At 32.5% G+C, this 15,546-nt stretch overlaps 1 protein-coding gene across 2 annotated transcripts; it reads right to left on the bottom strand.

The window, feature by feature from the left end:
* Positions 1-10,514: 10,514 nt before the first annotated feature.
* LOC102614000 (prefoldin subunit 3) lies at positions 10,515-13,362 on the bottom strand. Of its 2 annotated transcripts, XM_006488762.4 has the most exons (6): positions 13,067-13,359; positions 12,874-12,931; positions 12,666-12,737; positions 11,262-11,381; positions 11,077-11,178; positions 10,515-10,826 (listed from the first exon to the last, which is right to left on the bottom strand). In XM_006488762.4, the coding sequence occupies exons 1-6, from the start codon at positions 13,240-13,242 to the stop codon at positions 10,743-10,745; spliced, it is 612 nt and encodes a 203-aa protein (XP_006488825.1). In that variant the 5' UTR covers positions 13,243-13,359; the 3' UTR covers positions 10,515-10,742. The 2 variants fall into 2 exon arrangements, with proteins under 2 accessions (XP_006488825.1, XP_024948034.1); XM_025092266.2 differs by lacking the exon at positions 12,666-12,737 and having other exon boundaries at positions 13,067-13,362.
* Positions 13,363-15,546: the final 2,184 nt, after the last annotated feature.

The following is a 15,546-nucleotide window of genomic DNA, read 5'->3' as shown; positions in this document are numbered from 1 at the left end:
AACTTGCAACCATAAATTAGAAAGCTGCATCCCAATTCCCATAACACTAAAATTGTTATTCGATAAATGAACATAAATTTGTTGAGATGTAAAAAAGTATGGTCCCTGAGACCAAATTCTATATCTTAAAAAAAAAAAAAATTCCTATTGCAAGAATGACAAATAATACGGTTTGAATCTTGAGGATACAATGAATTATTATGAGGTTGCACCCCGATATTGATACTTATAATAATTTTATTGTTCTCTTTTATTTTTATTATTGTAGTAGGTATTATAAAAATAAAAGGCCTTGTTTGTCTCTCTATATAAATAAATCATCTATAGGCTTTTTTGTCATTCAATTTGAATTAGACACTCTCTTTTCTTATTGGATTTGGATTATTAATCCACGTATCTCATAATTTAATTCAACTTAAATAATTCAAATCACGTGTAAATTTGATTTATTCAACTCTAATTTGTAATTAAATCAAATATGTAACTAATTTCAAATCAAACACAAAAATAATTACTATCACTTTTTTCCAATGTGAGATATTAGTATTTTAAAAGATCCATATAATTCCAATAGTTAAATATTATATCATCTTGATTTGTGATTAAGAGCTTGAACGAATGGTTTTTAAGCAGCTTTGTAGCAACTCCAATTCAAAACTGGGAGAAGTATGGACTAAAAGAATTAATTTTGACTTTGTCCAACCCGAACATATAAAAACAAAAATTAAAAAAAACTACTTTGAAAATATGAGAATATGTCAACACCCTTTTTAATAGTTTCACATTTTTAAGGCTTTCAATCTTTTTTTTTTTTTTCCTTCCCTTCTATCTTTACAAAAAAAAAAAACTTCTTTTTTTTTTCATATTATTTAGTAGATTGTTGTCACGTTTACGTCACAGCTCATTATATAAGGATGAATGCACGAATTAAACAAATTAAAAATAAATAAACACCGACAACATCACAATGTCCAAAAAAAAATTCCTATTCGCACAAGAAGATATGATTCTAAAATTATCATTATGATTCTTTTTTTTTTTTCTTTTCTAATCAATCAATTACCAATGATTTCATCTACAGTAGAGCCAGTGGTGTTATTACTAGTGCCATACCAATGTGACATATCTTAGAACCTTTGAGCATGATCCATAAATGATTATTGACACATTTTCCTAACTTCGTTTTTTAATAAGTTATTATTTATCACATTCTATTTAACACCGTATTTGCTTCAAATGTTGAAACACAATTTGCCAAAAATCATCATCATATATATATATATATATATATATATATATATATATATATATGCAACACCCTGTGCGTTCGTCATATTCCAATTGCAATTGATCAAAACAAGAATCCAGTATCATCAATCGTCATAAATAAACCCTAGAGAATTAGAAAAAGAAACAAGATGGGAGCTAGCGCACATTAATGGGTCATTCTCAATTGATATAATTCAATTTTCAAAGGGTCACTTTATTTTTTTCCTTGATGGGGTTACTTTCACTCAAATAATATTATAAAAATAGTTTTATGCCTTTTCCATGCACAAAAATACAAATGTGCTCAAAAAGAAGAAAAATGCAAAGTTGATGGAAATTGAAAATAATTTAACCGCGTTAATGCGAGCATGCGAAAGAAGCTTCGGTGGCACGTGCGAAGCTGCGTTTCGATTTTTAGCTTCTTCCCCTCCGACAAAGCCAACACCGTCATGATGTATTTGGCAAGTACGAGCGCTTAATTCCATTTTAAAATTTTAAATTCTTTTAAAGGATAAATTAAAATATTTACATCTATTTGACAACTAGATGGCATTGATTGATGCAAAATTTATTAGCATATGTTGAAGGAGGCCTTTTATTTAATTAATTAATTATGAGATTTGAATGAATAATCAATTAATTTGCAAATTAATTAAGCCTTTCTTGGGTCGTTCTAGAATATTAATTTCTCGAAATATAATGTAAATTCATAGGTGTTCTCATTAATTTGCAAGAGATATAGGGTCAACCACTCTACGTTGCCAACTTAATAAATTTTAAATTCATAGCCTTAATAGCAATAGATTTAACTCTTCACGTACTTAATATTAATATTTAGAATTAAAGGTAATGAAGTCTGTACTCTCACGTCTTTGTTTTAAATCATATGATCTCTTTAATTAAAATCTTGACTCAATTTCATATGATCTACACCTATCCTAATCTCACACCCACATGACTCAAAGAATCCGCACCTCTAGAGTTCTAATTAACTACTAACTTAAGCTTTTGCATCAAAGCATATATTATTTAAATTCAAATTCTAGGCATCAAAAACTTTTTCAGAAGTGAATCACAGGAAGAAATCAAAAACCCTAAAAGAGCGTACATAATTGAGGGAACTTTTTGCTTCTTCAAGTGGATATTAAATCTTCAGTCTGCATCGCGCATATATAACAAATAATCATTACAAATAAAAAGCTATAATGGAATAAAAATTCCAGAAACATAAATATTTGTCAATTCAATCAGGCGAAAAGATTTTAGAGGGATACAGCCAATTCTTCAATAATAATAACAATAACAATAATGTTCTTATATAAAATTGAAAATTAAATTATTGCATCCTTTTCGTGAACCATCTTTGTAATGAACGTTGCTGGGGTCGGAGAAAAGTTTGGTCCCCATTTTCCAGTGATGAACTGACACGTGACAGGATATCTTTGTTTCTCTTGATGCTTTATGCTTTTTAGCTGTACCACGTGTCAAATCAGACGGCCGTGTTTTGTTATATAATAAGTCTGCCAAAAGCACATGCACTTTACGCGGTTTTAGTATATTCCTAGGGTTTGCTTCTACCACACGCTCTATCTTTTTCATTTTCTTTTTCTTTCTTCAATTTCTTTCCTTGTTCGCCTATCAAGATCTCATGATTTTACAAACCATCTTGATTTCAAGGATCGTTTTAAGTTGCTTTTTTCGCATTTTGGACTTATATAGAGTTGATAGCTCGATGCATGTCCCTAAATAAAAGAAAAGTAAGGAGCTATGGTATTTTATTCTAATCAGAGGGAAACTTTTTTCTTTTATTGTTCATCCTTTAAATGTGATCTCATGTCATGCTTGATGCAAAAACCCATTTGCCTATTTTATTTATGGGTCCGTCTACTTTATATTATGTAATTGTATATATATATATCAGAACTATATATCGAAAGATTTCCATTGCTGCTCACAAATTTCATTAGATTTTTTTAACATACAATTGTTTCAAGGTAGTTTCTCCCTTCATTTATATAGAGCATCTCACACTTAATTACTTGTTAGAAATATACAATTTATTGGTCATTCTTTATTGCCAACATTCACATTTTTTAAAATATTTATAGAGACTATATAATATATATATGATGCAACTTTAGTATTACAATTTTAAATTAACATCATCAAAGTATTTATTTAAAAACATAGTCATACTCAAAAGCTGGCCCGTACGTGAGTTGAGGATTTTATTCAAACTCATTTTCTTAGCCTAATAACTCATCTTAGTTAATGTAAAATGTTTTTATCTATCAACCTCTAATTCACATTTTAAAGAGACATAGGAACTTTCATATTGGAGAACTATTGGTCAACTCATTAGTATGATCAAGAATGAAACTATGCATATATGGTTCTGGAGGTTGTAATCACCATAAAAAAAAAACCCACAACAGAGAGAGAAGCATAGACAATAAAACCCTAAAAAATATAATAGACGATCAAGTGTGGACACTAAAACAAAGAATTGCGCGTTGTCATATTAAATTATTTAACTGTTTAGGACTCATCTGAGAAAAGTATATATATATATATATATAATTAACAGAGGCAATTGAGTCCTGAAGTCTGAGGGCTGAGTCCTAAAGTCTTAGGCCTGAAAGAGAATATGTAATGCGGTGGTCGATTATGTCTAAGTTTCTGGGATCTATAAATAAAATCCGAAGAAACGCAGCAGTCAAAAGTCAAAGGTTTTGAATCATTGTTTGTTCAGCGACACAAAACAGACTCGGATGACAAGTTATTTACTTGTTTTCTCTCTTGCTTTATTCGTAATTAATATTGTATGTATGGTCTCGATCATTTTGCTAAGCTTTGCACATGGTTCTGCACAATTTCACATGCTACAAGAATTATTCCATTAGAAAATATATTGTACTTTGATCCTAATTTGATTTTTCTTAGTTGCCAAGTTGTACCAGTGCATAAATAAACTAATTCAAATTCCAGCAAATTCAAATATGACGAGCTTAAGAAATTTGTTAACTTTTTTCTAGGTTTCTTGAAGAATGTAACTTTGCTTAAATGCATCAAATTAACTAAACATAATAATAATAATAATAATAATAATAATAATAATAATAATATATGAATAATTAGACTCAATAATTATATGTGAGATTTACATATGTGTCAAGTAGGAGCATGATATCATCATTTACATATATATATATATATATAACTTCATAGCTTCCGAATTAAGTAATGGGCGTTAGTAAGCTAGTACATTATTAACTTTAAAAAAATCCCTTTCGAGATAGTATAAAAGACCTGAGTTCAGACCTGATCATATAAATGAAAAGAATATCTAATCGTTCTAGTATAACATGCTATAAATATTTAAAATAACAAACAATAAATATTTTAAAACTTTTTTATGACACTCAACATTAACTCACTCTCATAAATTCTACAGGAACATACGAAATAAGTAATTAATCAAATAATTTATTTGTAAAAGAATGTTTTAAAGGAAAATATATAAAATATTCGGCAAAAGTTTTTCATTCACTTTACTGTTTAATGCTGCACTCGAATTTTCCATCCCTTAATAGTTTGTCCTATATATGATACGTTATTGCGTAAAATGAGAAGAAAATCAATTTGTTTAACCATTTCTTATTTCTTCAAAATGTATTTTGGTTCCTGCACCAACCAATGTCATTGCTTAGTAAAGTTGACATGAAACAAATTTATAAAAAAAACCCAAATAAAAGGTCAAGATTATTCTTCTACAAATTTTAACCTGCCAAACAAAAAAAGAATCAGTAGGGTTAGCTAGTTGCAAATAAAATTTGATCGGTTGGCGGTTGTCAGGTATTCATAATATAAACTAGTCAATTGATTAACAACCCAAGTGCCTTGTTTAAACCATGAAATTAATTGTATACACAATTAATAAACTAACATATATTTATAATTTGGAGAGGTAGCAGAGAATATTTCAGAAACCATATATGGCTATAGAATCATTGTTTGATCACTTGCGAATATAATATCCCAAGCACTTTATTTCAAAGTTCTTAATTTTTTTTAATTAACTTTTGAATTTCATATTCTATATGTAACCGGCCATTTCATTTCATGCATTCCCTTTTGGTTGTGTTCACAATATGAAAGCATATTGTTTTCTCGTCCAAGTAACCGATCTTGATCATCTTATATTCCTTCCAACTTACTTCCCCACTCGTCACCGTTATGATTCTCCAATAGTGAAATAATGTCAACATAATTATGTCTTAGGTAATTCTTTAAAAAAAAAGATTGATAAATTATTTTAGCAATCGCCTTAATAATATATTGAATCATTCTTTTAACGTGGATGTTTGTGTATTCATAGCGTAGTTTAATCTCGAATTTATATTTTAAAAATTATAAATATCGTCACTTGAAAAATTCTTAAACAAACAATTAGATGAAACAATTTAATTAACGTCGAACTTGTAAATTAAAATGAACAAATTAATTGTTGTAGTTTAATTGTGCGTGGGCTTTTAATTAAACATTATTTATTTTGATTGTAGCTAACTAAATCCTAATCTTGAAATTACTGATTCCTTTTCTTTCTAGATGAATGTTGACATCAGTAAGCCACTAATAGCGGTTGTAAGCTAATTAGCTTGCTGCTTGTGAATTGTGGTTACGTATAATATTAATCAAACAATTAAAGTTTGGATTCCAAAGGAACAACCGTTTATTCTTTGTCTTGATATTTTTAATTGTATAAGCAAGGATCTTGCTAGATTTTCCCTTTAACATTTTTGAATTAACTGTCATATTATTGATGATCACGCTATTATTTAATTTGTATTTCTAATAACTTTTTTAATACTCGAAACTTATCCTTTTGATCTTAGCCCTAATATTTTATTGTTTGGAGGTCAGACTCTCTCTCTCTCCCCCTCTGTGAGACTACAGTCTTGATAGTCAACAGATTTAATTAAACACAAACCAAAGTCTTGATTAAGACCCTATTTATTTTAATTAATGAGAGCCATGCCTTGGACCAAGTCCACGGAGGCTATTTTGGGGAATAGTAATAATAATAGTCACTCCTACAACTTTATGTCTCAAGTATTGTGTGACATTTTTCCACAATTATTTCACTCCAATAGAAAGAAAGGCTTTCAAATTTCAATGGCTATGATTATGTCATGTGCGATTACGAGGTTAAAACAGTTACTTTTTAGGGCAAAAATAACTTACTTAACACGGTGATGATGATTAACCCATTAATTATCACACTAACACCATCCTCTTAATTAATTTTTTATATATACAATTATTCAACAAGTTGCATTATGCCCATTAAAAATCTTTTACATAACTAATTAGAGATTCGATAATCCTTTTTTCTTTATTTACAGTAGAAAAATCAACGAACCCAAAATTGTGGTTGCGTAAACATCATGAAATAAATGTTTTTTGTAGGAAAAAGAATAATAATAATAATAATTCAAAAAAACCGTTGACTTAATCAAAATTTTCCCGCAGTTTCTCATGAAATGAAATGGGAAACACTCACCGGTGATTGCGGCAAATTCAAGTTACTTTAATAGACAAACAAAAATAAAAAGACTTTGAAACCTTATTGAATTAATTATATCATACGACTCTGAAATTTTTATAAATTATTTTTAAGGACTGGGTGTTAGGATCTTCGCCGCACATGCCACACAAGTCAAAGTCAAAAGAATAGATGATTATAGAAATGGAAGCGCAAAACGCGTCGTTTGGAAACGGACAAAACGACTTTAATTACAGAACAGGGACACTGTGTCATGTCTCTGTGGAAGGAGTGATGACAAATCAGCCTCGTTTTGCGTGCACGTCTTTATTTTTATCTATATATATATATATATATATATATATATATATATATATATATATAAATAAAAAAATAAAAAAATAAAAAAATAAAAATTTGCTACAAAATTTGATTCCGTTCCCTGGGGGGTTTTCCAGTTCATACGTTCCGCCATCAGAATTTTACTAATGCTTCCATTTTAAGCAATCATCTATCTTAAGTACCACATTTAACTTAAAATTTGGTAGAAGCTAAATCATTTCCGTTTAAATTTAAAATAATTTGATCGATTTGAGTGTTGGATCAATTAACACACATGTGTCTATGCATATCACGTGAAGGAAGCACAAATTAATTAATTAATTAATTAATTATGCGGTATGAATTCCATTTAAACGGTTTGATTTTGATCGGTGTTAGGGACTATTAACAAAGTAAATATAAGTTAGTTTAAATCAAGGAGCATGGAGGAAATTAAGAAAAGGCAAGTTGGTCTTGTCATTGACGTTGTTATCGTTGGGAGTTCAGAGATAAATTACAGCTAAGTTACTTTTATTAAAGTGAAATTTCCAAGTTATGTCATATATTTGGAGGGCTCGTATTTAGCCGATGGATGCATTTGGCTAAATTTATACTTTAACTGTTGGGGTTTTCTTGAAGGTGGAAGGTTTTTTTTTTTTTTTTATCATATTTGTCTTGTTGCCTCTTACTTATTGTTATTTCGGGGAAAGAATTATTTTGCAAAAAGAAATTGGTAAAATTACTTAAGATCAAAGGATCAAATTTTCAATTTGTACTCGCATCAAGATTGAAGAAAAGTTTAGTTTATATTATTCGATGATAAAAGGAAGAAAAAGGGTTAGGTTTCTATTATCAAGAAAGAAAAAAAAACTTTTTTTTTTTTTGTTGAAAAATACTAGTATAGCGTATTGCATCTTGAAAAATTGGTCTAAAGAAAAGACTCCAAATTGAAAACTTATTTTATTGATCATAATGAGTCGGTTTGAGATTCTTGTTTTCCACTATCATTATTAAATTAATCACAAAAGATTTCCAAATTAAATTTGTTGGTATACATTCGCATCATGATAAATTAACTCAAAAAAATTGTAGATGAAATCTAATCCCGTGACTGCAAAGCGGCTTTCCCGGCATTTCAAATATCTCTGTTCCATTATTATAATTAAGCAACTATAATAATTACTAAAAAAAAAAACAATCCCATTATCAAGCCTATTAGTTTTGGGTTAATAAAAATATAATGATTGTACCTTCAAAAAATGAAATTAATTGCTCCTGTCCGGTTCAAAAACCTTTGGTTCCCGTTCATTTGTATCGTCAAAAAATGAACCAAAGGTTAACAAAAACCGAATTTGTTCCGATTTGATTTTATATGTGGTTCGAAAACAGAAAAACTCTTATGTCTGTCTGTATCCATAAAAATTAAGCTAAATTATTATTATTAAAAAAAAAAAGAAGTGAAAAAAGAAATAGATAGAGAATGTCAACACAACAACGGCAGAAGAGTAAGGGAAGATGTTCGTTTCCCCCCTTCAATTTGCCATTCGATTGTTGACTATTTCAAAGAGTCAAACGCTACGTGGCGGAGGTAACTGGGGACCATTCATTTAAGGCACGGGTCCCGTTTGCTAAGGTCAAACATAGCGTGAAATGAGACCTTTGTTGGTTCTTCAATAGACATGCAACAATCGACGTCATCTTTGCGTCTTGACTGGCATTACTCGCTCGATAGATCAGTTTTCTTGGTCCATTTTTGGAAGACAAAGAAGTATGAATTGTGACAGCAGCAACCGTGGCCCATGGGGGACACATTTTTTATGGCCTTTGAATTCCTGATATAAAAAAAGCATACTTTAAAGTTTAAATAATGAATTGAGCCTCCCAATAAATGCGACAGTTATGGGCTGATGTGCAAGACTAACGCACCATCGAGTCTAAAGAGTAATTTTTTTTTTTTGTCTTAAACCACGAGGTGTTCCAAGAAGGACTCCAACTGTGGGAAACACCTTTAAGCCCATACCACAACTCAGACTAGAAGTCTCTTCTCGAACCGGAAGACACAAGTTCTCCCAACAAATACAACTTCCCTACGACTCGAACTGGAGAACAAACTCAGTCAAGCCACTTAAGGGGACTCCATTGCCAATGGAGTCAACACTTTGTTGGTGAATCTAAAGAGTGATAATACATCGGAAGTACCACGTTATACATGCAAGTATACAAATCTTGGCGTGTATGTAATGAATAAAAATATGCATAATCATAGTATCACAAAACCTTCATTAAGAGAGTATTATTTCATATCCCAAGTATTTGATTTCTCTCTTATTAGGTAGGGATGGGCATTTTTAAGGACATAGAAAAATACGACTACACCGAACCCAAATAGTTCAATAAAGTTACTTGACTTTTTTTTGTATTTATTATTATAATTCATTCATTCATGCATTCAGTTTTAGAATGCTCGAATCAAACTGAAACACAGGACCAAATCAATTACAGAAATTTCGAGCAAATCCCTGGTTCATCTTCATAAAGATGACATTTTCTCGTATATGCCAGCACAAGTTTTATTTTGAAAAAAAAAATTGGGGGAAGTTTGGTTTACGTTTGCTTTCGAAGGGGAAAAAGAAGAGGAGGCAGGGGGGGTTACTAACGAAATTTGCCAATGATGTTGATGTTACCAACAGGCCCAGGGCCGAGGCCTCAATAGCGGCAAATTGCCAGGCGGTTTCAAGGCTCAGCATCTTATCAAGCAATAAAAATAGCTCAAATTTTACAGAAGAAACGCGAGTGCAACTCCACCTAACGTATGAAATTCAAGTCAAAAACACAAAACCTTGCAATAATTCAATTCAAACGTGTAATCCTAACTACTGTGTTTTTCTTCAAGCATATAATCATTTGTTTAATTGACTCGATCATGTTAAACAAATGATAAATGTCTTTTCTAACCACCAATCACAACAAATTAATAGAAAAAAGGATCCAGATTTACCCAAGGATAAGAAGGGGCTGCTGACATCAAGAAAGAGCATCTGCCCACTTTTGCCGACAGATATCTTCCCACTGAAGCTTCTTTTGGTCCCATCATTTCCTCCATTGACCCCAACATCTTAACTTCTAAAGTTGCAACTATGAGATACTAACAACCGGTTGGACCATGTCAAAGTAACCGTCAACAAAAATGGGCAGAAGATGGAACGAAATTGATCATGTAAGTGAATTTCTAAATTTTACACAAAGCAAAACACACACCAAAAAATGCAGCTCAAGCCCAGAAGTTCAGATCTTATCATGGATCAAAACAGACACCAAAAAATGCAGCTCAAGCCCAGAAGTTCAGATCTTATCATGAATCAAAACACACACCAAAAAATGCAGCTCAAGCCCAGAAGTTCAGATCTTATCATGAATCAAAACTGGTCCATCATTGAACCATGATGGGGGATTGGAAGTGTAGATGTGGAGAGAAACAATAATATCTAATTTAAGTCACGGGATAATACAAGGACAATCCATTGGCGTAAACGAAGAAACAAGAGAGGTTAGGTGCATATTCTGCCCCACCTCTGCATCCAAGTGAAATTATAAGATAAGGTTCATTTCATGACTCATTAGCAGCAGCAGCAGCAGCCTGTCGAATTCTCCGCTGATGAACATCCCAATTATAAACACGAGCAACGGTAACCTGCCCAATCACAGTTTTTCAAGACTTAATAGTTTAATACAAATTGGTACACGACAGCTTTGCCTCTTGGGCTTGACTATTGCAATGCATACTAACACTTTCAAACATTTTCCCCTTTTTCTTTTTTTTTTAGTGTTGTATTATGGTCATTCAATGTAAGAGCAGACTTTATTAGAAAACAAAATAAATAAAAACCCCACACTCATACTGTCACAATAGTTCCAAAAGGAATATTTTAATTGCAGACTACCTGAGTTATAGTAACTTGATCCCTCAAGAATTGCAAATCGGCAATAAGTACTTCTAAACTTGCTTTAGCATTCTCTAAATTCTTCTGCAAAAGAACAGTAGCCTGCATTGAAAGCCACTAAAGAATTTATGTGTATATCCTCAATGCAGGAAAAGATAACAGGAAGTGGGATAAAAGAGATGGACCTCGTCACATGAATACTCTAACATGACATTTGCTCCCAGCCATAAACACACTGAATCTTTATCCTCAATGCGAGCCCGCGAAAATATGCCTTCAGAGACTTCAAAATCAGCAGTAAGTGCCTGTATGCAAAATACAAAAGCAAATTACATAAAATCAGACAGAATATAGGACCCTTAACCGTTCATCTTTGATGTTCCCAAGTCATGTCGAAAACATATGACAAGACAGCTCACAGTTTTTTGGTCCCAAAATAGTTCTCAATTATATCCATGGGGGAGTTTTAGTGAGACACGGACTCAGAGGTTATTTAGATTAGAGAAACCTAAGATGTTAATCTCAAAAATGCCGGAAGATTTGTAAAAGTTCCAATTTTCTGCACCAAATATAAGTAATTAGCCAAGATCACTTAATTCAATGCTTGGTGGGTAGCCAAATATTCGCCATGACATAGTGGCCCAGTACGGGAAGGTTAGCAGTCAGAAAATCAGACCAACATATGGTTTCTTTTTCCACTTAAAAGGAGCCAGAGGTTATGGAATGGGTAGAAAGTAATAAACTCATAAAAACAGTATGTATACAATCCAGGAAAGAAAAAAAAATGAGGATATATCCATTTTCATTTTCATTTGTGTAATCAGCTACATATTTGAAAGAGAGAGTCTTGAAAGAAGCCCAAAGCTGATAGGATCTTGCCGAATGCAACTCTATTGGCACAGAGTCTTGCTTTTGTGAGACTGGCAAGTCAGCAAACAGTAAAAACGAATACGTGCAAATTTTACAAATGAAGATTTTCTGTGTTCACGTTGAATTGAGATCGTGTAGATGGAATAAAATTACAGTGACATGAAGAAAAGCAAGTTTACGGATACAAGAAAGCAGGGTGATGATGAGGAAGGAGTAAAAACACTAAAAAAGAGAAAGCCTTAAGGGAGACAGTAGGAAGTCAGTAAATTTGTAAGGACCAAAATACTCAATCCCTTGATTGATTGTCTTCATCCCCCCCCCCCCCTCCCCCTCATTGGCTCTCGTGGATGGCTCAAAAAGAAGCAAGCAATACCCATGCTCTTAATGAAAAATTTACGAACTGAGAAGTCCACAAGAGCATTATTGACAACTTCACAACAAACAAACAGCAATGCAAACATGACAGACACCCCTAAACATTCAATTATAATTATTAATAAACTGTTGGGCAAACCACAACGGTTCAATATCCATATGCCCAAATGACAGGTGAGTGAATCACCATCCCTAGGTTCAATATCACCAGAAATGACAGCAAGAATTTGAATGCATCTAATTTCTTTGAAACATTCAGTTATAATTAATCCAAAACCATAACTTGTATCAATGCCAAAGAGAAGCAACAAAAGATGGGGCAAAAAAATAGAAAGAAAACGAACCTCCCCCTCTTCCTTCTTAGCTTGTAAAGTAGCAACAATATCTAAACACTTCTCAATATCTGGGATCTTCGCCTAGCAATCACAATAACCAAGTTGTCCAAAATTACTAAAAATGCAAATAGAAATCTAACATTAAAACTAATTATTACTTCAAATTTGTAATTTTAAATTAATCTTCTAAAATACATATAAAAAAAAAAAAGAGTACCTGAAGATCCCTCTGCTGAGCAAGCAGCTTCATTTCAACTAACTTGTACTGTTGAAGTCTTCAGTAAAATAAATAAATTGAATAGTTATTTAATTAATTAGATGAAAATAAAATAAAGCTCACATTTTTTTTTGTTTAAAAATAAGTTTTCCCAAAAAAAAAAAGAGGGGGAGAGAGAGAGAGAGAGAGAGACCTTTCTTGGAGAAAAGCGAGGGCGGAATTGACATCGAGGTCTAATTGAGAGAGAAAAGTTTGAACATCTTCAACGAACTGAGCTGCCGGGATCCCTCTTCTCTCTGTCGTTGGCGATGCTGCTGCTGTTGCTATTTGACTCGACGACGACGCCGTTTCGGCTGAAGCTGACGCCATTATTTTTTGTCTAATTAAACGACGGAGATACTACGGACGTGCCAGCACGGCAGGGAGTTTTGCTTGGGACGAGGACGACGCGACTGAGGTTTACACTTTAACAGTGAAGACGAAACTTGTGTGTCCAATTGGTGTCGTAAGGTTGGGTTGGGCTGATGCTATTCCTTGTGAGCGATGCTATTCTGACCCCATGTTTTTCTGATTGGACCCACCTATGAGCTAGCAGAAGGAATTTAAGGCACATTTTCAAATTAATCAATAATGTAAAGTGAAAATAATGATCAAAATGTGACATCAAAGAACCGGTATTGTGATGAGAAAGGAAGAGGAAAAATAAATGAGAGAAACTATAAGAAAGTGGCAAGAGTTAAAAAAAAAAAAGAGAAAAAAAAAAGGAGTTTTTGGCATCCCTCCATTATTCTAAATCGCTGATATAAACATGCTCCATCAAATAATTTTAAAATACACATTATTTCTTTTGATTCACACTCCAGCTATAAGTCTATTTCTTTAGTTTATTGATTGAAATTTGTTAATTGCCCAAACTTTTTCACTTGAGTTTGACATTTTGATATGAGTTTGTGGAGTTTCATTTTTTTAACCGTGGGAATCTTCTACCTAAAAAAAATTGAATCATTTAAAGTTTGGATAACTTGTATCAACAAGAAATAGTCAATTATAAGAGATTGAGAAACAAATCTTCAAGAGACTAGAAATGTTAGCTCAATTAAAATAACTATCATAACCTTATTTACGATGTTGCTGGGTAACATGGTCATAAACATAATGGCAAAGGCAGAAAGTAAAACACCAACAATTCCTTGAGGAACCAATTACTTGATTTTTTATTTCATTTTATTTCATTTTATTTCTTAAGAACTTACTTATATAATTATTTTCATAAAATCATAATTAAAATTTAGCATGTAACAAAATTTCTTACCATAATAATCTCGTACTCTCGTTTCTGACTAAATTACCCTTGAAACAACTCTAACGGGTGATGGTGACCATTGCTCGAGGGATAGCCTCCATCTCTCGCGAGAGTTCAACTCTTGTTGGTGATAGTCTCCATTACCTATGAGAGTTGGACAAGAGTTGCCCCACTCTCGCGGGTAATAGTTATCATCGCCTGCCATCACTCACGAGAGTTGTACAACTTTCGTTTGTGAGGGCAAGAGTTGTTCAACGTATGATTTTGAAAAGAGTTAAAAAAAAAAAATTCATAAGTATAAAATTCATCTTAGTTAGTGCTTTCGGTTTTCAAGAGTGGATAATTAAGGACGCGACTCAACAAATTTATTGGGATAGTTGAAAAACATTTCTTACGGGCATTTCAATAAAAACCCAAATGTCATATTTTAAAAACATTAATCTTAAGAAAATTTTGAATTGTTCATACCAATACATTATCCTAATGTTGCTCTTCTATCAATAATAATCCACCAGTCAATTGAAACTTGCGGTGGCAGTCTAAGGGAGCTGTACATTTGAGTCGAAGTCAGTCACGCTGTCATCAATGGGGGCCATCATGGAGACGATGGGGCTGTGATGGGCGATGGAGAGACGCTGGGCGATGGAGAGACGCTGGGCGATGCTGCTGAAGTTGCCCATGAGAATTTTTTTTTTTTTTTTTTTCTACTCATGAAAGCAACGTAACCTTAATCACAAAACTGAGCCTCAATCATGATTGGGCCTACAGATGAAATCTCATGGGCAAAATGAAAAGTGTGCCCAATGGACCAGCAAACAATTGAAAGCCCAACAATACAGCAAACTGCTCGTAGTTATGCTCATGGTTGGAAGGTATAACTTGCATGAAAAATAAACCAAAAAGAAAAGAGTTGCATGCATGGAAGAGGACTCAGTATCAACAAAAATTAAAAGAACTTTTCCCCTCAATTGTATTTTCACACTCAAATACATACAAATAATAACGCCACTGCTACTGGATGCAGTTCTAAATAAGTACATACAAGTGTAAATCTTGATTGGGTACACAAAAATATTTTACATCATAAATATTTATATGGCGAAGAAAGATAATTAAATGAATCAGTCGATCAACTTTACTCATCGGGCGGTGATAATAGCTTGACCATAATCTGCATAAACTTCACTTTCATTTGTAAGCGCTTGATATAATCGGCCGTTTCTCCAAAAAGCGCTTCCAAGCCAATAGACTTATCACTTGGTACAAGCTTTTCGAGGGTCTTAATCCTCCTCTCGATTCCATTATTTCTCGCTCTTTGGGCTTCTTATAAAAGCACTTCTCTTCTTCAAAACCCTCCTGTGCTTCTTGAA

Source organism: Citrus sinensis, chromosome 1, assembly GCF_022201045.2.
Source record: "Citrus sinensis cultivar Valencia sweet orange chromosome 1, DVS_A1.0, whole genome shotgun sequence".
Classification (NCBI taxonomy): domain Eukaryota; kingdom Viridiplantae; phylum Streptophyta; class Magnoliopsida; order Sapindales; family Rutaceae; genus Citrus; species Citrus sinensis.
Note: the sequence above shows the minus strand (reverse complement) of the source record. Positions and strands in the feature narration are given on the sequence as shown.